Genomic DNA, 25,791 nt, shown 5'->3' with positions numbered 1-25,791 from the left:
AATTTTGCTGAAGCCTGAGTTTGATGGTTTGTGAGGATGAATGAGGTAGCTAACAAATGAATCCCCCAAATCACTTAATTTTCTCATTGCTGGGTGACTTCATTGATCCTCACTTTTCTATTTTTCCCTCCAACTTTATTGAGGTATAATTGGTGTCTATATTGAAAGTGTACCATTTGTGGATTTGCTATATATACACATTGTAAAATTCTTTCCATAATCAAGCTAATCAACATATCCATCATCTCACACAGCTACCACTTTCTTGTTTCTTTCTTTTTTGTGGGGTGATAAAATTTTCTATTAACACAGTCATGCTTGTTAAGGATCTGAGTGAAAGTGAAAAGTGAAAGTGAAGTAGCTCAGTCATGTCTGACTCTTTGTGACCCCATGGACTGCAGCCTGCCAGGCTCCTCTATCCATGGGATTTTCCAGGCAAGAATACTGGAGTGGGCTGCCATTTCCTTCTCCAGGGGATCTTCCCAACCCAAGGGTTGAACCTGGGTCTCTCGCATTGTAGGCAGATGCTTTTACTGTCTGAGCCACCAGGGAAGTCCAAGGATCTAAGAGGGCCCCTATCTTTCCAGAATGTTGTATTGCATTTTATGGGAAATTTTATTTGTAGTGATGGCACTCATGAATTAAGGATTGATAAAGTGTTGAGAATCCTTTACTTGAATAGTAAAATTCTTCATGACCTCCTCTACAGAAACCAACTGTCTTTATACAGTTAGAATTTTCTTTTTTTTAAAGTCAATTCTACTGTGACTATCATTCCCCATTTAGGTAACGTAAACAGTCTATGTAACAGGATAACCCCTTGAGTGTCCTCTTTCAGGTATACAGGTGAGAGACCCATGCGATTTATTTCCAGAAACTAAGAATGCAGAGTCCTCCGTAATGGGATAAGAAATACTTATGCCAACACATGGGCTTCCCAGGTGGCACAGTGGTAAAGAATCCACCTGCCAATGCAGGAGACAAAGGAGATGCGGGTTTGATCTCTGGGTTGGGAAGATCCCTGGAGTAGGAAATGGCAACTTACTCCAGTATTCTTGCTTGAAGAATTCCCTGGACAGAGGAGCCTGGGGGGGGCTACAGTTCATGAGGGCGCAAAGAGTCGGGCATGACTGAGCAAACTAGCACTTGCCAAGGATGCAGGAGTTTGGGGCTGCACATTGAATAATCTTTTTGTTCTTGTAGCTGGTTGCCTGAGTGCAGTTCTGCAAAATGACAGGTAAAAGTGATGCACTGGTAACACCTGGCATGGCCATAGGATTTTGTTATGTCATAATAAAAGGAAAAGATGTCACTAATTACTTCATCTCCACTAGCCTCAGATTTTACATCTTTACCACAGGAATAACTATGTCTTCTTTATAAGACACTATGTGGACCCACTGCATTTAAAATATTTAACATAATGCCATATAGTCAGTATTCCAGAAATGTTGACTGTTCATTGTGGCTTGAACTGTGTCTCCAAGGACCACAGGTCCAGTTTTCAGCCACTAGGTATGACACTGATCAGTAACCCTCTCTTTAAAATAAATATGCCTACATATGGCTTAAGGAATATTTGGCTTCCTTTGCCTTATTTTCTCACAGCAGCAGCATACATGAACACCTATGCCTAGGCATGTGCGGTACAAACACACACACACACAATTGCTACTTCATAATTAGAGAAAATGCCCCACAGTCAGATTTGTGCCAGCATGTACTAACTCTGGCAAGTTGCAGAGCTATAATTTTTACCCAAGTAGAAAGACTCCATGACACATTAAATCAGAGGTTTGCTTCATTTCAGCACTGGGCATGCAAAGCCTGTTGCAGAATTTTTCTATACCATTTCAGGATTTGTCTTGGGTTGTTGAAAGCTGAAAAAATGGGTTAGCAGAATAAGTAACTCTTCCAGTCTTACACCTTAGAGTTCTATCACATTGAGGGGATATTTTTGTTTAACAGTGCACCTTTAAAATATCAGACCAAACAAATTAATTAAGAAAGAAGAAAAACAAAAACAAAACTACCAAATGACAGTAGTATTGTTTACAACAGAAAAAAAAAAATGTCAATCAGTATGTAAGGTGGGAATAAACCCTTTGTATGGAATGTTATGTAACTACTAGAAAGAACGAATGTAGTCTGTATGTATTTGCACTGAAAGAACTCCATATTGATTTGTAAAAGTCAATCAGAAATGATGTGTATACCATGACACCATTCATATAAAAATCACACACATGCCACTGTATTATAAATATGTACTTATTACACATGTACACAAGAAAGTGTAAAATAAAATATAGATAATAATCTGTAACAGTGGCACCTTCCGAGGGGATAGGAGGGAAACCAACATGGCAGTGGTTTCATTCAAAATATATGTTAGCCTTGTCTTCCTCCCTTCCTCCCTCCCTCTCTCTCTTTTCTAAATGTCTGTATTTTCATGTTTCATGTGTAATTAAAATGTTTAAAATAAAAATTCCATAAATTTTTCCTTAAGATTGTAATGAAATTGTTATTTTTTAAAATCCGTAAAACAGAGGAAAAACACCTTCCATTCTCACAATGCAACTCAACCATAAACATTTTGGGGGTAATGCCTACCTTAATTCAAATCATGCTATTTACATACAATTTCTTTTATTTTAAAACTTTTCATTCATTACGAGCCCCTTTGTAGTCTTCATCCTACTCATTATAATGAGCATTGTATCCCAGGAAACTCTTTAACTTACTACATTACATTCTTTCTAACTTTGGTACAACTAAGCATGTGATTAGCATATGACATCTTCTCCTGCCCCACCCCCTCCCACCATATATCTTGAGACATTTCTCTGAGGATTAAAACACCAAAATGTGTGAATATTTTAATAATTTTTCATATTTTGTAAGTCCTTATTATGAAGTGTTTTGAGATGTTTTCCTCTTGAGCAAGGGCAGAGATGCATTGTCCTGAAGGGGTCTGCAATACACAATGAACATCCTCCCTTGCCCCAAATGCCACTTGGTAACTCAGAGAGGTGTGTAACACACTCATACATTCTGTTCTCAGTGCACAAGTCATCATGAGGGACCCTCCAAGGGACTTCAGAAGTCTAATAGCTCCAGAGAAGATTCAAAGCCAGAACCAAATGCTGCAGTCCCACTTCCGGGAATGATGAGTGATCAGTGAGCAGGTGATGATTAAGGGAGAAACAAACAAAATGTCCATCCTCCATCAACTCATTCTAATTACAATAAATTAAACCACCCATGTAATTCTCAAATAATTCCTCTGCATCTCACCCCACATGGGAGTTATTCCAGAGAGAATGAAAGATGAACATTCACTCTTCACTTGAAAACTAAATTTGCCTTTGTCATGAAATTTATCTTACTGATTTAAGTGGTCCACTGTAGCAGGTCAGCAGCAAAGACACAGGAGCCATGCCGAAGCAAATATGGCTTGTTGACACAGATTCCCCAGTTAAATTCCTTAATAGATTCTGAGCTGGAGACATTTTCTTGTAAGAGGCCAAACTCTACTTACCATTTGTATAAGGGTTGACAGTCTTTTTATTTGTCATTACACGTGCTGTGGCATTATTTACCTATGTACATAGAAAACTCAAATCAGCACATATTCCAGGGCCAGTCCACAGTTCAATTAGTTGCATGCATTATGACTGTGATTACTTATTAAAAAACAAAAAACAAAAACTAAAATGCATTTTAATTTATAAAAGGCAGTAGGTGCATAACAAAATCATACATTTTTATAATTACATTTACTTCATAACCGTTTTAACTTAACAAATCATTTCAATAAAGCAATGTCATATCATTTAAAAGTTTAATAAGGAGACAGTAAAAGCAAATTAAAAGGAACTGCATAATTGAAGATTGAAAAGCATGCGTGTACTCCATGGTAACACAGAAACAATAAATATTTTTTTAAACATAAAATAAGGTTCATATGAAGGAACATGCAGTGGAGGAGAAGAGGGGAGAGACAAGGTACAAGGGAACATAAATGTCAAAAAAAGGACAAACAAGTTTTAGCCGTATGCAACACTTTAAGGGGGAAGAACCATCGGGGAAGCAACATCTAGCATTCAACACTTGGAACAAGAGCCTTTTACATCGCAAGAATTAACAAAATCATTCAAGCTTTAAAGTCACAGCTAACAAAAGGATAAAAGAGAGGGTGCATTGTTTAACACAATATGGAGTTAACAATCTGAGTAAGATGTGCACTGGTCATATCTCAATCCAGTCAGTGCCTCCCAGGCTAGCTTAGAACGTACACTCAGTTACAGGCGTACCAATATCCAAAAAAATAGAGCATCAAGAAAACTTAATACAACAAGTCAAAAAAATTCACGTGGTATATATATGTATAGAGATATATCAGCACTAAATACGTGAAACGGCAGATGGATTTCACCACTTACCATTCACCACCATCGCCAGCATGGGTTTGTATACAGTTACCATGGTTACTGAGAGTTTGGTGAGGGGCCTAAGGATTATCGTCGAGGGTGGGGGGAAATGAAAGGCAAAATATGCAACATCTTACTCCAAAGACTAAAGCATTTTTAACTGGTATTTTTTTTTTTTTAAGTTTTAACAAATACGACCCTATGGTCATTTTGAGGGAGAGCCAGTGGTAGAAAGAGTAGATTCTGAGTATAGGAATTTCAGCGTTTTCTTTTTTTTTTTTTTTTTCATGAAGAAGGACCAGATATTGAACAGGAAATCCTGTTTGGTTCACGTTGTTAGCAAAAGAATACAAAGATTGAAACTGGCTTCTTAAAAAGAAAAAAAAAAATGAAAGGTTTCATGACAAAGACCTCTCATTTTTTTTTTCCCCCAACAACTCTCTTAAATGCTATTCATTTCACAATTTGGTTTAATTTGCACACCACTGTGGATCCCTCATCAGCCCTGCAATGGAAAGAAAAAGAAAGGAAAAGAAAAGGAAAACAAAAACAGAAAACTGCTCTATAATTTGTTTTGCAACACTCTCTCCACTGCTTGGAATCTACTGCACCCATTGGTTATAAGACATGAAAAATAAAATAAGAATTAAAAAAAAAAAAACCTTTCAGATTAACCTTTCTTTTGTCTCACTTTTGCCATCCACCTTTCAGCAGTAATAAGAGTAACATAATAAAGGAAAATTAAAAAAAAAAAAAGTAAGGCCAGTTTTCCTTTTTATATATAAATATATATATATATATAAACAATGAGAAGGGAATAGGGTCACATACAAGACACAATGATGCATCTGAAACAACAAATGAGCGTGAGGCAGACACTTATCAAAAAGATGAAAAGGAAAATATTTTGGACATGCACCTCGATTTTACGGCCCTCTACCACCGTGCCGTGTAATTTCTCCCTCGCCCTGTCCGCATCGGCACTATTTTCGAAAGTTACGAAACCAAATCCCTACATGCAGGAGGGAGAAGGGAAAACAACATGCAGATTATTATTTTCAGTCAACGACCACTGCGGAACGTTCTCTCGCTTTAATTTCTATTTCTTGTCCTGGCTTCCGTTCTGTAACATGCAAATTAGAGAAATTATAAGAGTACTAAAATGTGCAATAAGTAAGCGACAAATGTGAACAAGATTTTTGTTTTCTGTCACCCCGTTAGCTGTCACCCCTGGAGAATTCAAACAATGATACCCAAAATACCTTTCTAAATGTCACTACAGAAGAAAAGAAATCTAACGGAAAGAAAATGAGATCAAAATAAATGTACAGTGTCTTCACAGAGAAGAAAATGAAATAACGAGGGAGAAAAAAAAAGGGAATCACTCTCTTGACATGCAAATTAAGAAGAAAAGAAAAGAAAACGTGTGCACAGAATTCAACAATGAACGCCAGTCTTCTAACATCGCCTACAGAGTCATGCCGTGTGGTTTTAAGACCATCTCTTCTCCATGCAGTTTTAGGGTTATTCAAATTTGTCAAGTCTACAGCCTTTATGTCTCAAAAAATAAAAATTAGAAGCCTAAAAAAAAAAAAAAGGGAAAGACCTTTTTTTTTTTTTAATAAATCTGAAACTCTTGGCTCTAAATCAACAAAATAATCCCATGAAATGAATAGAAATAAACACCCATTGATTGCTAACGCAAACAGGTCAAGTAACATTTTTATATCCCCTCCCTCATCCTTCAAATGACATAAGTACTTCTGAAACTGTCAGCTTTCTGGACTGCTTTACTAACCCCAAACAGAAATGTGTATACATATGGTAAAGTTCTAAGACATTAGAAAATTCAAAACCTCCTTTAATAGAATAGTATTTACAGTAACACTCTAGGTACTTCTTTTACTGATCAATAACAAATGCACTCTTTTCTGCACCACTGGTATATTTTGCTTTAATATTTCAGCCTCAAAAAAAAACAAAAAAAAACAAAAAAAAAACAACCCCTACACATCACATTGTCAAAATCCATCCTTTTTCTTCACTGACACTGTTCCTAAGAAGACTACAGAAATTATGACACATTATTTTTAAAACCCCTAAAAATATTTGTACATCTTGTTCAGAAATATACACCAACCGTTTGAAATCATTCCAGTGTAAATCTGCCCAGCTCTTTCTGGTCTTCACAGTATAAACAGGGTAAAATAATGCAATGTGCCAAGATTGCTCTTTGTGTTAGGTAATCTTTACATAAAGGAAAATATTGGTGTTAAACTTAGCTGGAGTGGTAGGACAGTCAGTCTTATTAATAAAACAAACAATTACAAATCTCAGCTGCTCATAACCAACTTGTTAACTCTCAATTCCTCATTAGGTCATTAAAAAAATCTCCGAAACTCAGGGTTTTGGAGAGCTGTTTCAGTTTCAGAGAGCTGTTACCCAGGATTCCAACAAGGGAGAACTTTCCAATATTATGATGGGCTCGTCCATAGAGGATAACAGCTATGGATGTAGTCAAGTTAGATTAGAGATGGTGGTCTGATAGAGGGAAAAAAAAAGAATTCTTCACTTGGGGGATTACACTGAATTACCTATTTCCCGTAGTGAGGATCTGTGATAAGGACAGATCTGAATTATTTGACTAATTTAAGATTATAAGCTTAGGAAGACCCTACTTAGTCCTGCTCATCACTGATGGGATTAGCCACATTTGGTACACAAACATATATGCTGACTCATTTTGAAATAATAGCACTTCAATGGGCAAAAAATAAAATCTGGAGGGTTGGTACCATTTGATGCCTCTGATTTGGCCACTGGGTCTCAGATTCAGTTATACATCAGAAAGAACAGGGGGGCATATGAAACATTCAGATTTCTAAGCCCTGACACATGTTTCTTGGATCAGAATCCCAGAGTGGAGCCCAGAAATCTGTTTGCCGAAAAAGTTACCTATGTGGTCCAGCAATTGGGTTTCCATGGCTTCTTCTGTCACTAAGCAGTGTCTGACTCTTTGCAACTCCACGGGCTGCACCATGCCAGGCTCCCCTATCTGTCACCATCTCTCGCAGTTCACTCAAATTCATGTCCATTGAACTGGTAATGCTATCTAAACATCTCATCCTCTGCCGCCCCCTTCTCCTTTGGCCTTCAACCTTTCCCAGCATCAGGGTCTTTTCCAATGAGTCGGTTCTTTGCATCAAGTGGCCAGAGTATTGGGCCTTCAGCTTCAGGGTTAATTTCCCTTAGGATTGACTGGATTGATCTCCTTGCAGTCCAAGGGACTCTCAAGAGTCTTCTCCAGCACCATAGTTGGAAAGCATCAATTCTTCAGTGCTCAGCCTTCTTTATGGTCCAACTCTCACATCTGTACATAACTACTGGAAAAACCATAGCTTTGACTATACAGAATTACATTGCCAGTTTCTACAGAGCAGTTTAGGGAGTGGAGTGGGTTTTTGTGGTGAATATCTATTTGACTTGGTGATTCAGATCTTAAATGTAGGAATCAGCCAAAATCACACAGAAATGTTCTCCTCCTGACCTCTAAGACCAAGGCTCTAGCATCCTGAGCCATGCCATACATTTAATAAATAATTAGGGAAACGAGGACTGTGACTCTATCTGGGACAATTCTCCCACTTGCCTAAGAAAGGAAATTCACAGTCCAATGTGATATACCAATGGAGGATTTGGTGGCATTATTGCTGCTAATGGGTCCTAACAGTCATTGTCAATGCAGTGCTGGGAAGAACTGAACACTCGACCCACTTGAATAACACAATCCCCACAAATAGAGTCAGAATGATTCCAATCTAAATCCTAGGCAAACCACACTGGCCTAAAATCTGCATCTTGTATGTGAGGGAGAGATGAAAGTAGAAGTAGAAATCTCTTCTGAATCCCAAGTTCATAAACTAAAGAGGAATCCTACTCCATTTTCACTTTGCTTTTAAATAAAAATAATATATTGATTCTTTTTTATTCTTATTCTTAATATTTTCTGCTAAACATTTTTTTTTTTCTGAATGGTTCAATACATCTCGTTTCAGCCTGCTGAGAAGCCTAGCTGAAATGTGGCAAAGCTGGGTTCATGAAGACCTTGCTGTAGAAACAGTCACCCAAATGCCAAAGGGCAGGTCCTACCTGTCCCATGGGACCATCCTACCTCCACCCAGCCAAGAAGGGATGTGACATCCCTGGATCAGAAGATAGCCAGGTGCTTATCTGGGGAGCCACACCGTGGCCAGGCAGACTGCCACCTGGCCATTTTCACGCACCCACTCCAGCAGGCACAGGTGCTGGCAACTTTGAAAGTAGGTGGCAACGAAGCTTGTTTCTTTTGCCCTGCCTCTTGGTCAGTGGGCTTCCTTGGTGGCTCAGAATCTGCCTGCAATGTGGAAGACCTGGGTTTAATCCCTGGGTTGGGAAGGTCCCCTGGAGAAGGGAATGACTACCCACTCCAGTATTCTTGCTTGGAGAATTCCATGGACAGAGGCTAGAGTCCATGGGATTGCAGAATCAGACATGACTGTGTGACTAACACTTTCACTTCATGGTCAGTATTCTGTCTTTGGCAAAATGAAATACTTAGGATATTCTTATAATTACTCTGAATATTATTTTTTAAATCTCAGTTTCAAAAAGAAGCTCCTTTTGGATTTGGCTTGGAGAACACAGGATCTGAGTAAGCTGTAAGGAGCACATTTAAAGGTCAAGGATGCAGGGGAGGCTACACTGGGCAGGGAGGAGCCAGTTGGAAGAGTGAGGCTACTTCCCAAGGTTTACCTCAGGCGGTGGTGGTGGGGAGGTGGCTGAGAGAAGGCATAGTCCTGCAGAAGACATCTATGATGTTTGTGCCCTGTGATGGGAAGGCGTGACCCCTAGGCCGATAATGGCAACCCTAACATGGACCAGCCATGACTTACTCATTTTTCCATCTTTTTGTGAAACATACATTCTGGCCTTCCTGTATCCCAGTTATTTTTCTCTTTTAGTCTTGTGGGCTATATTTTTGTAGTAACACACATACAAAATTTAGAGTGCAAATCAAGGCTTTGAAGCACCCAGGATGGATGCTGCACTGACTTTTCATCTTACATGAAAACTCGATTTCTCCAGTTTCTGGTACAGAGAGCTCCTATCACCTAGAAGAGGAGGAGCTGTTGAATAAGGGTCTGAAGACTCAATTTCCTGTGGGACTAAGGGCTTTACAGCACACTTGTTCCCAATCACCTTTCTCCACATAGCCCCTTCTCCCTGGAAAACCATCTTTCTTCTTTCCCTCCCCTGGGGCATGTCTTACTCATCTTTCTCTCCAAGCTGAAATGCCCCTTCTTCCCAGAAGCCCTCCCGGCTTTCAACAAGATGGGTCTGCCTGCTTGGAGTCTCAGCAGCCTCTCATTCACCAGGGAACATAGCAAACTGTATCATACTTGTTTGTCTTAAGGATCTGTCTCTCAGATACTTAGGGAAGTCTGAGGACAGGAAGCACTTCTGTCTATCTCACATCCGATTCACTAGCCTGGTACCGGAGTGAAACCAAGTCTGTGTTTCTTGTCTTAGTCGCCAAGTCCTGTCTGATGCTTCTGCAACCCCATGGACTGTAGCCCGCCAGGCTCCTCTGTCCTTGGGGTTTCCCAGGCAAGGATACTGGGAATGGGTTACCATTCCCTTCTCCAGGCGACCTTTCTGACCCAGGGATCAAACCCTCGACTCTTGCATTGGCAGGAGGATTCTTTACCACTGGGCCACCAGGGAAGCCCAAGCCAGTACTATAGATACCACTGAATCAAAGAGCAGACTGCACATTTCCCAGGTCTATGAAGACACAGCCATCTCTGTCTATCCCCCCAGATAAAATGTTTCAGAGGTAAACACAATGTTTTAAAATCTCCTAAAAGGAAACTTGAATGGTAGGATCTCTCATCCCCCGAAATGCCAGCTTATTGCATTTTCAAAGTCTGGCCAGATCCTTTTAAAATGTGATTTCCTTGCTTACTTGCTATCCATATACACATGAACTTGTACATTATATATTCTCAGGATAATATAGATATTGCCTGTGTATGGACAGGTGTACATGCACGCATGCACACAAACACACACACACACCAACCACCCCCAGAACACACAGCCATTCTCACTCTGCATTGAGTGACTGTCCCGGGGAAGGTCCCCAAAGACGATGGCCCGAAGGTGAGCTCCTAGCTCATAAGGGCTCTCCCATTTCCTGGCTGCTTCTCCACCATCAAATGATGAAAATGAGGTCATTCCGACCGTGGAGGCTTCTCGACCATTGAAATGGAAATGTCTCTTTCCATACGACTTTTCCCATTGAGGATAACATCAAGTCCTGGACAAGGGCATGGCAACCCACTCCAGTATTCTTGCCTGGAGAATTTCACAGACAGAGAAATCTGGCAGGCTACAGTCCAGGGGGGTCACAAAGAGCTCGAGATGATTGAGTGACTTAACACTTCCCCTTTCAATTATGAAAGATATTCCTGTGTGGGCTGCTACCTTCATTCCGCAGTTCCCAGTTGCAGTGTCTCCAGGACACTCCAGTGGTACCAGTCAGCTCCGACACCTGCAAGACTGGTTCTTTCCGCAAACCCACTGAGAGAGGCTATTTTTAATGTTTCTTCATGAAAAAAAAAAAAAAAAAAGCAGCTTCACAAAATCAGTCTCTGGATGTGGCAAACTTAAATGGTCTTATTCCTAAAGACCCAGAGACAGGCTCATCACAGGAATGACGGAAGAAATCTTAAAAATAGCATCACCATTGTACTTTCAGAATAACAAATGATATTCTTCTAATGTCCTCAAACAACTCTGGGAAAAAAAATTAAAGAGTTTCCTCCAACTGGCAAGTCACAAAACAAAATATATGTGAAATATGAATTTAGAAAAGAAAACTTTAAAGGCAGTAGTGCTTTGGACTCAGGATTAAAAGAAAGTTGGCCAACTTTCCACGTCCTCTTCTACAATTTCACCCAGAATACACCTGTCATAAGTGAAAACGATCGGGCACATTTTTCTCTTAATGTACGTAGCTTTGTACATGTAGAAAAAGTCCCTGTAATGGTTTTTCATAACAGAGCAGAAAAAGAGTTAGCTTATTTTCCCCCAGCCTGGAGGTCAAACTACTGACATATTATAAGGATTACTGTAAATATCCGAAATTAGAGCAGAAAGACAAGGCCCTTAAAGTAGCAGAACTTCAGAGACTAATGAATTGATTTTTTTTCTTTTTTTATACTCATCCAGCATATCACAACACCATTTTGGCTGTGGCAAAGAGAATACTGGCATTTTCTTTCCTCAATTCAATCAGCATTCTCCTATTCAGTTAATACAATTCAGTTACCATTAAGTCAGTTAACAGAAAACCTATGCAGGCTGTCCAAGGAATCATAAATGATTGTTTTGTGGGGAGGTGGTGGTTCCTATACCCAGAAGACTGGCTTTTGCACCCCCGCCCTTAGGTAAAACCCATTCTTCTTTATTATACCACATGACGTATGAAACCTTAGCGTCCTGACCAGGAATGAAACCCGCAGCCCCTGCAGTGGAAGTGCAGAGTCGTAACCACTGGACCGCCTGGGAAGTCCCAAAACGTGTTCCTCTAAGTAACACTTCTGGATACTGGCTTGTCCCAAACAGTCTCTGTAAGGAAAGCTCTGGGGCTAAACCTGCGATCTCTCTGTGTTTGGGAATGAATTTCTCTCCATTTTTTCTTTCACAGTCTGGGGAAGTGAGAAGGAAGCTGAACGTTCCTAGGGGACCAGAAGCCAGGCGGAGTTACTGGCTGTGTTCACTTCCTAGGCTCTGATGTCAATATCCAAGTCTTTGGCAGCACCCTTGTGGCTCAGCCGGTAAAGAATCCACCTGCAATGCGGGAGACCTGGGTTCGATCCCTGGGTTGGGAAGATTCCCTGGGGAAGAGAAAGGCTAACCACTCCAGCATTCAGGCCTGGAGAATTCCATGGACTGTATAGTCCATGGGGTTGCAAAGAGTCGGACACAACTGAGTGACTTTCACTTCTTTTCACCTTCCTCACAGCATCTGCTGCTCTGCCCGGAGCACCACTTTGGTCCAGGGAGAGTCTGATGGCTCCTGCGTTTTCCGTGAGTGCAAATAAAAAGAGGACACTTGAGCCACCATGAAATCCAATGGGCAAAGGGGTAGTCTGCATTCAAATGAAGCCTGGGTGTGTGTTGAGAATAAGGAGACACAGGATGTGTAACTTTAACCATAGCCTGGGAGGCTTGTTACAACACAGATTGCTGGGCCCCAATATCAGAGGATCTGATTCAATAGGTCTGGGTTGGACCCTGAGACTCTGCATTTCTGCTAAATTTCCAGATGTTGCTGCTGGTGTGAGCACTGGTCTTAGATGATCACTGACATAGAAGATGCTTCAGAAGAGTTTGGCGGCTTTTTTTTTTTTCCTATCAATATGTTTGCATTTTTTAGATGCTGGAGTTCACCCATATAGCTTCTGATTTAAAAAAAAAAAATTTTTTTTTAAATGTGGACCATTCTTAGTCTTTATTGAATTTGCTACAATATTGCTTCTGTTTTATGCTTTGTTTTTTCTTGGCCATGAGGCACGGTGGCATCTTAGTTCCCTGATCAGGGATCAAACCCCACACCCCCTGCCTTGGAAGGTGAAGTCTTAACCACTGGACCACCAAGGAAATCCCTAACCTCTGATTTTTACTAACACTGTTACTTGTAAGAAAAATCTACTTAAAAATTGGTTTCCTAGGAAAAGCTAACTCAGAGCAATGGCAAACTGCAAAATGGGGTTGGGTACACAGGCTAATGGATTAAATTTCATTCAAAAGGTTGGTGTATATGAGATTTTCTCCCCTACAACCCAGGAAAATAACTGCACTTTATTAATACAGAATAATCACATATTTACCTGCTCATGAGACTATGAACTCACTTTTTAATATAAAGAACATAATTATCACTGAAAAACAAAAATGTAGCAACAACATTATTTTTTTAAGCATGGGTAGTTTTCCTCTGGAAACTTGATATATAGACATCTATAAAACAGCAATTTTCAAATACCCCCTTATACATTTTAAATTGAATCCAGTGTATTCCCCACCATTTTGGAAACGGGGGTGGGGTGGGGGGGATGGTCCCTAAAGGAATTCCCATGGAAGTGTATTTTCACAACGTGCTGATTAAAGCAGTGCAGTTGTTTCCCCGTATTTATAACAAGCATTTCAAAATAAAGCTAAACAATTCTAAAGTGAATTAAGTTGCTTACCTTTGAGCCTCGCTCATTAAAAATAATTTCAACATCTAAGATTTTACCAAATTGCTGCAAAAAAATAGAAATAGTTTATAAGCAAGAAGAGAAACAGAGTCAATCAGATTATGCATGGGTAATTGTTCCCCAAGTCAAAATTTTTCTCTCTTTTAATATCGAGGCTATTCATTTGATGTTTTCCTATCATTAAATGATGCACTTGAACCAAGAGAAAATACAACTGCATGTATTACTTCCATATTGTGGCATAACCCATCATATGAGATACTGTAATTAGGGACCCAGTACCAAGTATGTAAGCAAGAGGTTAATTCTAGTTTTCTTTCTTGATGTATGATTGATTGCTTTCCAAGGCACTGAGCAGCAAACATTAAAAACAGCTAATATATACAACAGTCCTTCTAGGCTGTGTCACTAGCCACTGGATGAAGCATCCTTAGTGAAGTGGGATTTTGATAACTTAAAATATCCAGCTAAAATCAGACATTTAGGATTTTGGACCTTGGCTTCATAAAAGCCAGGAGTAGCCAGGCCATATAAGAGAAGTAAAGGTAAAAGGAATATCCATTACACAGACACCCTTTACAAGCAAGAAATCACTGTAGCTGTCTGTCCTCAGGTTGAAACGTCCTTCTTGCAAGATGATTCTCCATATTGTTAAACAAACATATAGATTTTAGACAATTAGCATGAATAGGCTTTCTGAACAATGCAGGAAACTCAACGTATTCAAACCTAGAAACAACATTTCAGACGACAAAGTTTCCCCAATAAACTACAGCTGTTCCATCAGATTTCAGGTTTTTCAGGATAAGTATACCCTACACAATGGTACTTTAATTGACGGCTCAGCCAGTAAAGAATATTTCTGCAAGGCAGGGGGCAGACCCAAGTTCAATTCCTGGGTTGGGAAGATTCCCTGGAGAAGGAAATGGCAACCCAGTCCAGTATTCTTGCCTGGGAAATCCTGTGGACAGAGGAACCTGGCAGGCTATAGTTATGGGGTCGCAAGAGTTGGATATAACTTAGAGACTAAACCACCACCACCGCACAATGTTTGGGTCATACTTAAATTTACTAAAATATTTGCTATCTGAAATCACATGCAACTGCTGTGTTTTATATTTTGTAACTTAATACAACTGCTGCTGCTGCTGCTAAGTCGCTTCAGTAGTGTCCGACTCTGTGTGACCCCAGAGACGGCAGCCCACCAGGCTCCCCTGTCCCTGGGATTCTCCAGGCAAGAACACTGGAGTGGGTTGCCATTTCCTTCTCCAACTAGTGACTGACTATTTCCTGTAGTCCTCCTGACAAATACACATCAAGAAATCTGTGATTCATACTTAAAAAAAAAAATGAGAACAAGGGCCCTGAACCAGAAGCATCTGATAATCCAAAATCCTGTCCCCTGAAGCTGGAATTCTTTCCGTTTTCTTAGATTGCATGAAGTTGAGTGGGCATTTTCTGAGTGTGGTGTGTTCTACATAAAGGTAGGTAAGAAAGGGTGGCATAAAAGTAAGTGACAAGGCCCAGGGGAAAATCATAGAAATTTTACCCTGATGCAGAATTAAGAGCAAATGCCTGTTTTAGGGATTAAAATACATGTAAAGAACTACAGAAAGTAATATTTCCAGGCTCGTTTTCCCTGATTTGGAACTTTCCTTAAAAAGCAGAGACATCACTTTGCCGACAAAGGTCCATATAGTCAAAGCTATATAGCTAGATAGCATCGCCAGCTCAGTGGACATGAATTTGAGCACGCTCTGAGAGACAGTGAAGAACAGGGGTGCCTGGCATGCTGCAGTCCATGGGGTCGCAAAGAGCTGGACTCAACTGAGCAACTGAACAACAACAGCAAAGTTTTTGCTTTTTGCTTTTGCAGCCTGGGTATTTTTATTACATCTTTTATTACCCTAGGAAATGCTGTATTCTGTCTCTCTCCCCTGGGTGGGAAGCCTTACGCAGCTTCTGTGTCGCAGAGGACAGGGTGATGGGGTGGGAGGGGCAGGAGAGGAAGGGAACAAGCAATTAGAATCCAGAGAACTGGGGGCAGCTTGCTTGACCGATGTGCCCCACTCAGAGGATACTGAGAGACCCAGACTATAAGCGCCAAGAAGATCTTACTGAGATTAAAAAAAAAAAAAAGAAGAATATATAGATACTATCCTCTGGAACATACAAATAAATCTATGTTCCCTCGGAAAGAGAAAAACGCAGACTCCAGTTGAATATAAATAGCTTAAAACCTTGAAATGAAAGTAGTTCTGACTATGAGAAAAAGAAATCCAAAGCTTAAGTCATCCTGGGCCACAGAAAGGTGCCCATCCCTCAGGATATGTACTCAGCCTGGGGATTACAGACCTGAATTTTTCTTACTGAGCTTCTTATTGTGCTTCTCGACTTCAGGGAGAAGGAGAGAAAGAAACCAAGAAGAGAAGGCTCAACCAGGAGAGAAGACAGAAGGCCTCCATGCCTAGCATGCCCTATGGACATACCAGGAAACACACAACTCCCTCACCCTGCGATCAGTGGACACTTAGGAATTCTTTTGGTGAAGACAAGATGGTTCTATTGCTTTTTCCATGCCCTAGATTTGGGCAGAGAAAACTGTTAAAAAGAGAAGATGATTTTCAGATTTGAGAAACGCGAGATTTGCGTTTAAAGGTGAAGTGAGTTCCATGGTTAAAAAAAAAAAAAATCCTCTAGCTTTCTGATTCTCTCAGAAGCCATCATTCTGCTATAAGCCCCCTAGGATATTCAGTTCCACACAGATGCTACCATGTATATTTCAGGCCTAAGAGACAGGAAGCACACATATTTATGGGTAGAGAAACTTGGAAAGGACTTCCTCTAAAACCAACAAGCAAATGTTATCCATGGAACCTTCTCTAAGCAGTCAATATAAACGCACTTCCTTTAAAATAAGATCTGGTTGAAGAGATCGCTTGGTCTCAGGTGGTGATGGGCGAACTGTGACTTTCTCTGGAATGAGGAGTCCTGCATCAAACAGTTAACATCTTCCATTTGTTGGAGGTTATAGTTCTGCTGATGAGCTCAAAGATACTGCTATGTGTACCCCTTATGAGGAAACCAGGGCCTGCCCCAAGGCTGTACTACTGTTTCTTGACTGCTCCTCCCTTTTCTCAGCCTCGCCTCCCTTCCCTGATGAGCAACTGTTTGAACCTGCCCATCGGAGAAGGGGACACAGAAACACTTTTGTGGTTAGAAACCTCATGGGGTCCTGATTGGTTTCCACCATGCTCCTTACAGATGGGAAATATCCACCTCATAACTATATTAAGTCAACGCCAGTAAACGGGGATTGGGAATACATGGATGAGTGGGACAAATATGAGAAAGAAAGAAAGAAAGAAAAAAGATCTGATTGAGATACACGTGTGCTCAATTGCTCAGTTGTGTCTGATTCTTTGCGACCCCATGGACTGTAGCCCACCTGCCTCCTCTGTCCATGGAGTTCTCCAGGCAAGATTCCTGGACTGGGCTGTCATGCCCGACTCCAAGAGATCTTTCTGATTCAGGGATTGAACCCCAGTCTCCTGTGTCTCCTGTGCTGGCAGGCAGATTCTTTAACACTGAGCCACCCGGGAAGCTGCCGGTTGAGACAGCACCAATCAAAGCGTAATCTTCGCATGTCTCATTCCCTAAATGGAGCAATGGCACCACATGCCCTGAAATGGTCTCCAGTGTTTGTTTCTCTGGCAGTTGCCATGGGGTGGAAGTTTCTCAAAGCCAGTGAAACAAGCCATAAGAAGAATGCTGATGTAAGTCCCTTTCTAAGGCAGTTGTGTACTATATTTATAGTATCAACAGTTTAATTGGGAAGTTTGGTACTAATGATGTAAACACAGCTGGCACATTTTCAAGTTAAATAGACACGACTCATTCGCAGACATAACCAGGATCTATTTGCCCAACACCGGCATTCAGCCGTGTTCAACAAAGTCTCACTTTCCACTGGAGGGGTCTCGACAGATGCGACAAGGTTAAAATCCTGGAGCTCATAGGCACACACTTGGGCTGAGCGGTACCGCCCATGTTTAGACCGGCTCAGATCAAATAATATTTCTCTGAAAACCTCTGAAAGGTGTTCAATGGATACAGTATAAAACAGGAAAGTAAGCTTAGTTCACAGAATGTGCATGGAAGCTAAGAAAAGGCAACATCCTAGTTTTCTTAGGGCTGTCTTCACGTTTTGGATGTGGGAACAGGAGGAGGCACCCTGCCATGTCTGAAAATATCTCTGCTTTGTCATTTAAAAAGTCATCGTGAAAGCCCCTTCTTCTTCTACTTTTAATGAAAGTTTCTTCTGCATGTTCTGAAAGCCACATAATCTGTCTTTGGTGACAACAGAGGCTTCAGTGGGTCATATTCATGCCCAGAAGGCCTGTATTTTGATAAGAAAAGCATGGTTGTCACATGGACAAGCATGAGGTAAAATCTGGACCCAGTACTCCCTGAGTAGCTGTTACTGAAGACAACTCTAGGATACAATGGCTTGTCTCAGTGGTCTACATCTAGAACTGCCTCTGTGTACAAGCATGCATGTTCAATCGCTTCAATCATGTCTGACTCTTTGTGACCCCATGGACTATAGCCCTCCAGGCTCCTCTTGTCCATGGGATTCTCCAGGCAAGAATACTGGAATGGGTTGCCACACCCTCCTCCAGGGGATCTTCCCAACCCAGGGATCGAACTCGCATCTCCTATGTCTCCTGCATTGCCAGCAGATTCTTGACCCACTGAGCTACCTGGGAAGCCCATAACTATCTCTCTCACTTCACAAATGCTTACTTTTAAATATTAGGTTCAACTGAGCTTTTTATTCAAGACCAAGACGTTGTGACTAATTTGATGGCAATCCATACAAGGTTTGCATGGGCCCATGGAGAATTCAAATGGAAAGGAAACACATGCTCTTTTGCGACCTCTGACATGTTCAAGAAGAAGGTAGCAGGGCCAGAATCCACATTCTTTCCAGTGAAACCTCCAGCACCAAGGCCCCTGATAACATAAGAGATCCATTCATTGACATGCCAATTGATCTTTTCAAAAAGACTCTGGATTCTGGACTTCCCTGGCAGTCCAGTGGTTAAGAATCTGCCTGCCAATGCAGGGGACATGGGTTTGATCCCTAATCAGGGAAGACCTCAGATGCCAGGGGGCAACTAAGCCCACATGCCACAGCTACTGAAGCCCACACACCCTACAGCCTGTGCTCTACAACAGGAGAGGCCACCACAAGGAGATACCTTTGCACCATGACATAGAATAGCCCCTGGTTGCCACAGCTGGAGAAAGCCCACGTGCAGCCATGAAGACCTAGAGTAGCCAAAAATAAATAATGAAAAATGCTCTGGCCTCTGCTTTGGATGTAGTGGCCACAAAATTTTTGACCAAGGGATGTCCCATCTGAAAGGGAAACCCTAGGAAATCTATGATCTGGATGGTTTCATGCCAAATACCGCAACACATTCATCATAAAGGATACAAAGTGAATTGTGGAAGAAGGGAAATGAGGATTGTGACAAGGAGGCACCAAAGCCACAGTTTAAAAGGAAATGTTGAGGCACCTGCAGTAACCGACAGGCGTGTAGGGTTTGCAAACATCATGGCTGAATGATGCATGGATACAGAACCTGTTTCAAGCACTGCCGGGTGTCAGGGACTTTGGGAAAGAAAGTCTCTTTACTCTTGTGCTGTGGTTTTAGCTTGCAGTCCCCACAGCCATACTGAACAAAAGAGACCAAGAAGAAAAATGCAAAAAATCTTTGTGAGAGTTTTTCTCTGCTGTCTCTCCCTTTGTAGCCCCTGCTACAAGGAACCAGGGCAAAATACGGCAAGAAAAGGAGAGATGACATCTCACATCCCAGTGATGTGGAAAACAGCTGATTGGGATTAAAATGCAACTTCTTAGAGTAACTGTGACCTGAAACAGGAAACCACGCTTAATTCTCTCAGCTGGAGTGCAGAGCCAGTCAGAATGTTACAGATGACTTTTCACGTGATTCATGTCAGTAAATGTAGCACACAACCAGAGTGGGGTGGCCACCACTGACGTCTGCCCAGGAAGAATAGATTCTGCAGGATTAAAATTCCATGTCTTCAGAATGGTGGTTGTAAACCAAGAAGGCCTCAGAGTTATCGCAGAGTCCAGGAATTTGTAGCTGCTGGATGATTTTTACAGACGTGTGTGCGCAGAAGCATGCTCAATCATGTCTGACTCTTTGCGACCCTGTGGACTGTAGCCTACCAGGCTTCTCTGTTCATGGAATTTTCCCGGCAAGAATACTGGAGTGGATGGTCACAAAGCCCACCAAAAAATCTTGCATACTTTTAAAAATGGACACAGAGGCAGCTTGTGATGAACTGAATTAATTTCAGGATGACTGACTCTGTGCTGCATTTTCTGAATGGATAGATGGATCCTAAGTGTCTCTATCATCTTGTCAAATTGACATCTTGTCAGTTGCTTGAAAATTCTGACTTTTACAAACAGTAGCTCTGAAACTAGTAGATTCTGATCAAGGATTGACAATTGGTAGCACAACCATTCTTTTGGCAAGACTTTGCTCTCTACACCTCTCCTGTACCGCCCAGTAAGAACAGACAGGTTGAAATATTCATGCAAGGAGGTTCCGTTTTTGGCATCTAGCTCTGAATATTTTGAATACCTTTGCAGTGGAGCCCTCTGGTCACTTTCAAGATAATCAAGAAGACCAGAGAGCACACAGCCATCCTCAGGGGTGGGAGTTGGGGTCTACTGCAATGAGTGACACCTGAAAAGAGCACAGGATGGTCATTAAGAGGACCAAATTCCAAGTCAACATCCCAGTGACACTTGATGAGTTAAGACAGATTGAAGAGCGAGATGGCTTTCGAACCAGACCTGACAAAAGCGATCTAATTCCTCAGGCTGCCCATCATTCAAACCTGGTCTCCTCACTTCACACACACTTAACCTCGACTTTAACTCTGAATGCTCTGCACTTTTCAAAGACATCTTTGACCTGAAATTGCCCGAGGGTATCTCTGCTCTGCAAGAGTTAGAGGCTCAACTCAAGGTTATTACCAAATGAGAGAGATAAAAGAGCACAAGCTGACCTTTTCCACTGAAATGTCAGGATTCAGGCCTGGGTATCTTAGCTATGACACTTCGTTGGCTTTTGTGTCCAATGCATACTTGATAAACATCATGCATGCTAAAGAAAACATGTGCGTTCACCCCACCATTGCGGAATGATGACACAGAGCTGGTGTTTTCATACAGAGAATGAGCTCTACCTGGCCCAGACCTAGACTTGGGAAGTTGAGCCTCTTCTTATTCCTTTTGTCATCTCTGCACCCAACCAAAAGCTCTTAGAAGGGGACTCTCTGGGCAGCCAAGTCGAATGTTAAGAATGTAGTTTTGTTCATTGAATCCACAGACATTTCCCACCAATGCTGGGCTGACATAGACAAAGGGACTGTCACTGTATTTGCAAAAAATGAATGATATCCAAGCTGTCATGGCTTTGTCCTTTGGTGGAACTGAGCCCAAAGCGATGGCAAGCTCATCCCTTCCCAAGGTGGATGGTGCAAAGGTCATTCCAAAAGAGAATCAGGGTCACAATGTCCCCCGAGCAAGCGACTCTATCATTTCTTCTCTCTGGGTTGGTGGTGGCTTCTGTCTTGCTCCCTGTTCCGTGATGGTACTTGGGCAAGACTGTAATATGTGGCATATAATCTTATAAGTTAAATCTCTGAATCCTCACCACAGATTCCAGAAGAACATATATGGCAGGATACAAGTCAGACTCTGAAATCTGCAGTGGTTTTGTTTTAATGAGGCATTATGCAGAACTAATTATTCTCTACAATCACCTCTGAGATACAGATGCTCAGTACCTGGGAAAGAGCAAGGTCTGCAGAAATAGGTTATGATATTATCTTCCCAATAATTTGGCAACCACCATAGCGAGAAAAACCAAGATGACCCATAACCATGTTAGCTGTCACATGGGTCCCTAGGCTCTTGACAGGGGATCAGTAATGAGCTTGTTTCAAGCACCTGGGAGCCTATTTTCCATTCGACATTCAAGTTACTAACTTGAAGAAGTACCATTGGTCCAAGTGCAAACATGGCAAACATAGCAGAAAAGTTTATACTAAAATCATGGAGATCCTGGCCAAAGAATACCCACAGATAGGATCTAAAATGCCTTCCCTCCACCCCTGCTCACTTTGTATTATGAATACCAAGAAATTACATGAGGAGGGGAGGACTCTGGGGACCCCGGAGCGGCCACTGCAGAGGAGAAGAAAGGCAGTACTTACCCCAAACATTTGTCGGAGGTCCGGATCCCGGAACCGGAAGGGGATGTTGGAGACATGCAGCCTCTTGGGCTGGGACTTGTTTTCCGTGTTTTCAGAAGGCTGTGTCTGGGGCTGGCCATCCGTGGGTGCCGCGTCATCTGTCTGCTAAAAGAATAAGAGCAAAGCAAAGAGGCTCAGAGTGGACCTGAACGTGCTTTTCATAAAAAAAAAAAAAATATATATATATATATATAATTGGCATATAGTAGCTTTAGTGTTGTGTTAGTTTCCGCTGTACAACAAACTGAATCAGTTATACATATACATATATCCCCACTTTTTAGGATTTCCTTCCCATTTAGGTCACCACAGAGCGCTGAGTAGAGTTCCCTGAGCTATACAGTAGGTTCCCATTAGTTATCTAGGTTATGCATAGCATCAATAGTGTATTACAATACAGAGCATCAATAGTGCATATATGTCAATTCCAATCTCCCTATTCACCCCACGCCCACACCATCCCCCCTTGGTATCCATACAATTTGTTCTCTACCTCTGTGTCCCTATTCCTGCTTTGCAGACAGGTTCATCTATACCATTTGTTCTAGATTCCACATATATCCAGTGTGCTTTTGCTTCCTCAAAATGGTAGAAAAATGCCAGAACAAAGGAATAATGTAGGAAGAAACTGCTGAATCATTCATTCATCCAGCAAAGATTTATTGAAAGACCACTGAGTGCCCATCACAGATCCAGGATTCAGCCACGAGCAAAGAAGCAGAGATCCTTACTATAATGGATCTAATTCTTACGGGGGAAGAATTAGACAATAAACTCAAGAAATACAGAGCTGGAGGATGGAGATAAGAGGGAGGGGGATAAAGTAAGGGCAAGGACTCGCTGGAACTGGGGGGCAGGGAGTTTCAGTAGGTAATTAGAGAAAGCTTCATCTAGAAAGGAGAATCCTCCTTTCATCCAGGCTGTTCAAAATCTTAAAATATGCCTACCTAATTGCCAAGGCTGTACAGATAAAAACATTAGTATAAAACATTTGAAAAGGCTGTTTGGTATTCTGAAGTCCAAGTAACCATCTGATGGACTAAATTTTTTCAAGGTTTTAATTTTTCCTTTCTTGATTTTGCAGACCTGTGCTGTTCATGACAGTTGACCCCATGTGGCTCTTTAAATGGAAATGAATTAAAATTAAATCAAATGGGAAATTCAGTCCCTCCCTCACAGTAGCCACATTTTTGAGTGCTCAGAGGCCACACGTGGCTGTGGCTTCCGTGTTGGACAATGAAGACACAGAGCGCCTATGTTAGAAAGTTATATTGGCCCAAGTTGGTGTCGACAATGTTACATTACTGGTATAGTTTATTACTCTGCCTCCCACTCAGTCCCATCCTCCAAGGAAAAGCCCGGATAACATGATATTACAATGATACCCCCGTTGAGGCAGGAACCAGGAGAAAAGTCACAGTAACATTTGATTCAATAATCTAGGCCACTTCCATACGCTCAGTTCTAGAGTTTGAACATTTCAGAGATGCTTCTAGATGCTTTCTCTGCAATTAGCATGTACTGCCTCTAGGTGGCAGTAGACACCATTCACATAAAATGTCTACTTCGCTAAAACATGATGGAAAACCATGAAAAAGGCCATCAAGCTTATGAAGGAGAAATCGTCCTCTCGTTCTTCAGTTCAGTTCAGTCACTCAGTTCTATCCGACTCTTTGCGACCCCACGAATTGCAGCATGCCAGGCCTCCCTGTCCATCATCAACTCCTGGAGTTCACTCAAACTCACGTCCATTGAGTCAGTGATGCCATCCAGCCATCTCATCCTCTGTCGTCCCCTTCTCCTCCTGCCCCCAATCCCTCCCAGCATCAGGGTCTTTTCCAATGAGTCCACTCTTCGCATGAGATGGCCAAAGTACTGAAGCTTCAGCTTTAGCATCATTCCTTCCAAAGAACACCCAGGACTGATCTCCTTTAGAATGGACTGGTTGGATCTCCTTGCAGTCCAAGGGACTCTCAAGAGTCTTCTCCAACACCACAGTTCAAAAGCATCAATTCTTTGGTGCTCAGCTTTCTTCACAATCCAACTCTCACATCCATACATGACCACTGGGAAAACCATAGCCTTGACTAGATGGACCTTTGTTGGCAAAGTCATGTCTCTGCTTTTACTTATGAGCAATCTAGAAGCATACAACTAGGACAAAACTAATAACATGGACATAATCAGTGACTTTCTCATCAACCCTTGTCCTTAACGACAGGTTTCACTGAAATCTCCTTCCTAACACACACTGAATTGTATTTGTAAGGTAAGACATTCTGGTAGCTGGTGTACTATGCTTCCAAGCTTCTTTGGTATCCAAAGCCCTACCAGATACTTTCTTCAACTTCCAAGGGTTGTGTCAAGAAGATAATGCACTTGGTCATATTCCTAATGCTGCTGGATCTAATAAAAAGGCTGGTGATAGTTCTCTACCCTGAAAAATGAGTAGTAACAATGCTGTTGTTCAGTCGCTAAGTCATGTCTGACTCTTTGGGACCCCATGGACCGCTGATCCCAGACTCCTCTGTCCTCCACTGTCTCTCAGAGTTTGCGCAAATTTATATCCATTGAGTTAGACAATAACAATGGTGCATACCGTTAAGGCTCTGTGACGACCAAACACCGTAACACACGAGCCATCATGCCACAGTTCCCAGCACAAGACACAATCAATAAGTGGAAGGCAAGGCATTTTTTAGAATGATGGTGATTTTTACAAAAAATGTCAAAGTGAGAGTGAAAGTGAAAGTCGCTCAGTTGTGTCCGCCTCTTTGCGACCCCATGGAATAGTCCATGGAGTTCTCCAGGCCAGAATACTCGAGTGGGTAGCTGTTCCCTTCTCCAGGAGATGCTCCCAACCCAGGGATCGAATCCAGGTCTCCTGCATTGCAGGTGGATTCTTTACCAGCTGAGCCACCAGGGAAGCCCTAAAAATGTCAAAGGAGAGGTGTAAAAAGCCTCATTAAGGAAACATGAAGGGAAGGTTCCCATTTGCTTGGTAAACACATCTTTCCTGACCAACTACTATCCCCGAGGCACATAAGTTCATCCCCCAAAGCATACACAGTGTCTAGCTTAGCAGAAGAGAAAGAGGCAGAAGAGACAATGGTTAAACAGACTATTAAGAGGGGTCAGAGTGACCCTCAGGGGGTTGATTCACTCTAAATCAGGGACACACCATATGGCTGGTGGTTCCTCAGGCTTGCTGAGTCCAGAGGTTACATTTTTACCGGGACATGTCTAAGAGAAAAGGTGATGCTGTACCAGTGGTGTGCAAAGTATGTGCCAAGATGCAGAGAGGTGAATTCTGGATTTAGGGGACTAAGGCAGGAGACAGACAGGCTCCAAGCTCGGCATGTACAACTAGCCTCCTTTTTACGTTTCCTGAGGAAGGGGGCAGGTGGGCTCCAGGCTAGATATTTACAATCAGCCTCCTGTGTGCACTTTGAAATAGAAAACAGCAATAGAAACAGGGTCAATAGCCAAACTTTGTCTCCTGGGGATATTAACAGCTATGGCAAGGACAGAGAGGGACAAAACCCAATTTGAGTAAAGGATCAAGAGATCATATATTTTCCATCCTTGGGGCAAGGGAGACACTACACATGCCCAGAAAGGCTCCTTGGAGGTCGAAATGGAGGGGGCATCACCCCATAATATGTGATGCCAAGCACACCCCCCCA

At 41.8% G+C, this 25,791-nt stretch overlaps 1 protein-coding gene across 9 annotated transcripts in view; it reads right to left on the bottom strand.

Annotated features, from left to right (window-relative positions):
- Positions 1–25,791, bottom strand: part of LOC129637986 (RNA binding protein fox-1 homolog 1) — a 408,351-nt gene that overhangs the window by 119,368 nt on the left and 263,192 nt on the right. For all 9 annotated transcript variants that reach the window (XM_055562381.1, XM_055562374.1, XM_055562372.1 and 6 more), the window contains exons 3-6: positions 22,067–22,210; positions 13,730–13,783; positions 5,353–5,445; positions 3,542–3,602 (exon numbers count right to left, since the gene is read on the bottom strand). In XM_055562381.1, coding sequence (XP_055418356.1) covers positions 3,542–3,602; positions 5,353–5,445; positions 13,730–13,783; positions 22,067–22,210 — 352 coding nt within the window. The remainder of the gene's footprint in view (positions 1–3,541; positions 3,603–5,352; positions 5,446–13,729; positions 13,784–22,066; positions 22,211–25,791) is intronic.

The sequence above is a fragment of the Bubalus kerabau genome, chromosome 23, assembly GCF_029407905.1.
Source record: "Bubalus kerabau isolate K-KA32 ecotype Philippines breed swamp buffalo chromosome 23, PCC_UOA_SB_1v2, whole genome shotgun sequence".
NCBI classification, from domain to species: Eukaryota; Metazoa; Chordata; class Mammalia; order Artiodactyla; family Bovidae; genus Bubalus; species Bubalus kerabau.
The sequence above is the reverse complement of the archived record's forward strand: the minus strand, read 5'-3'. Positions and strand labels throughout refer to the sequence as shown.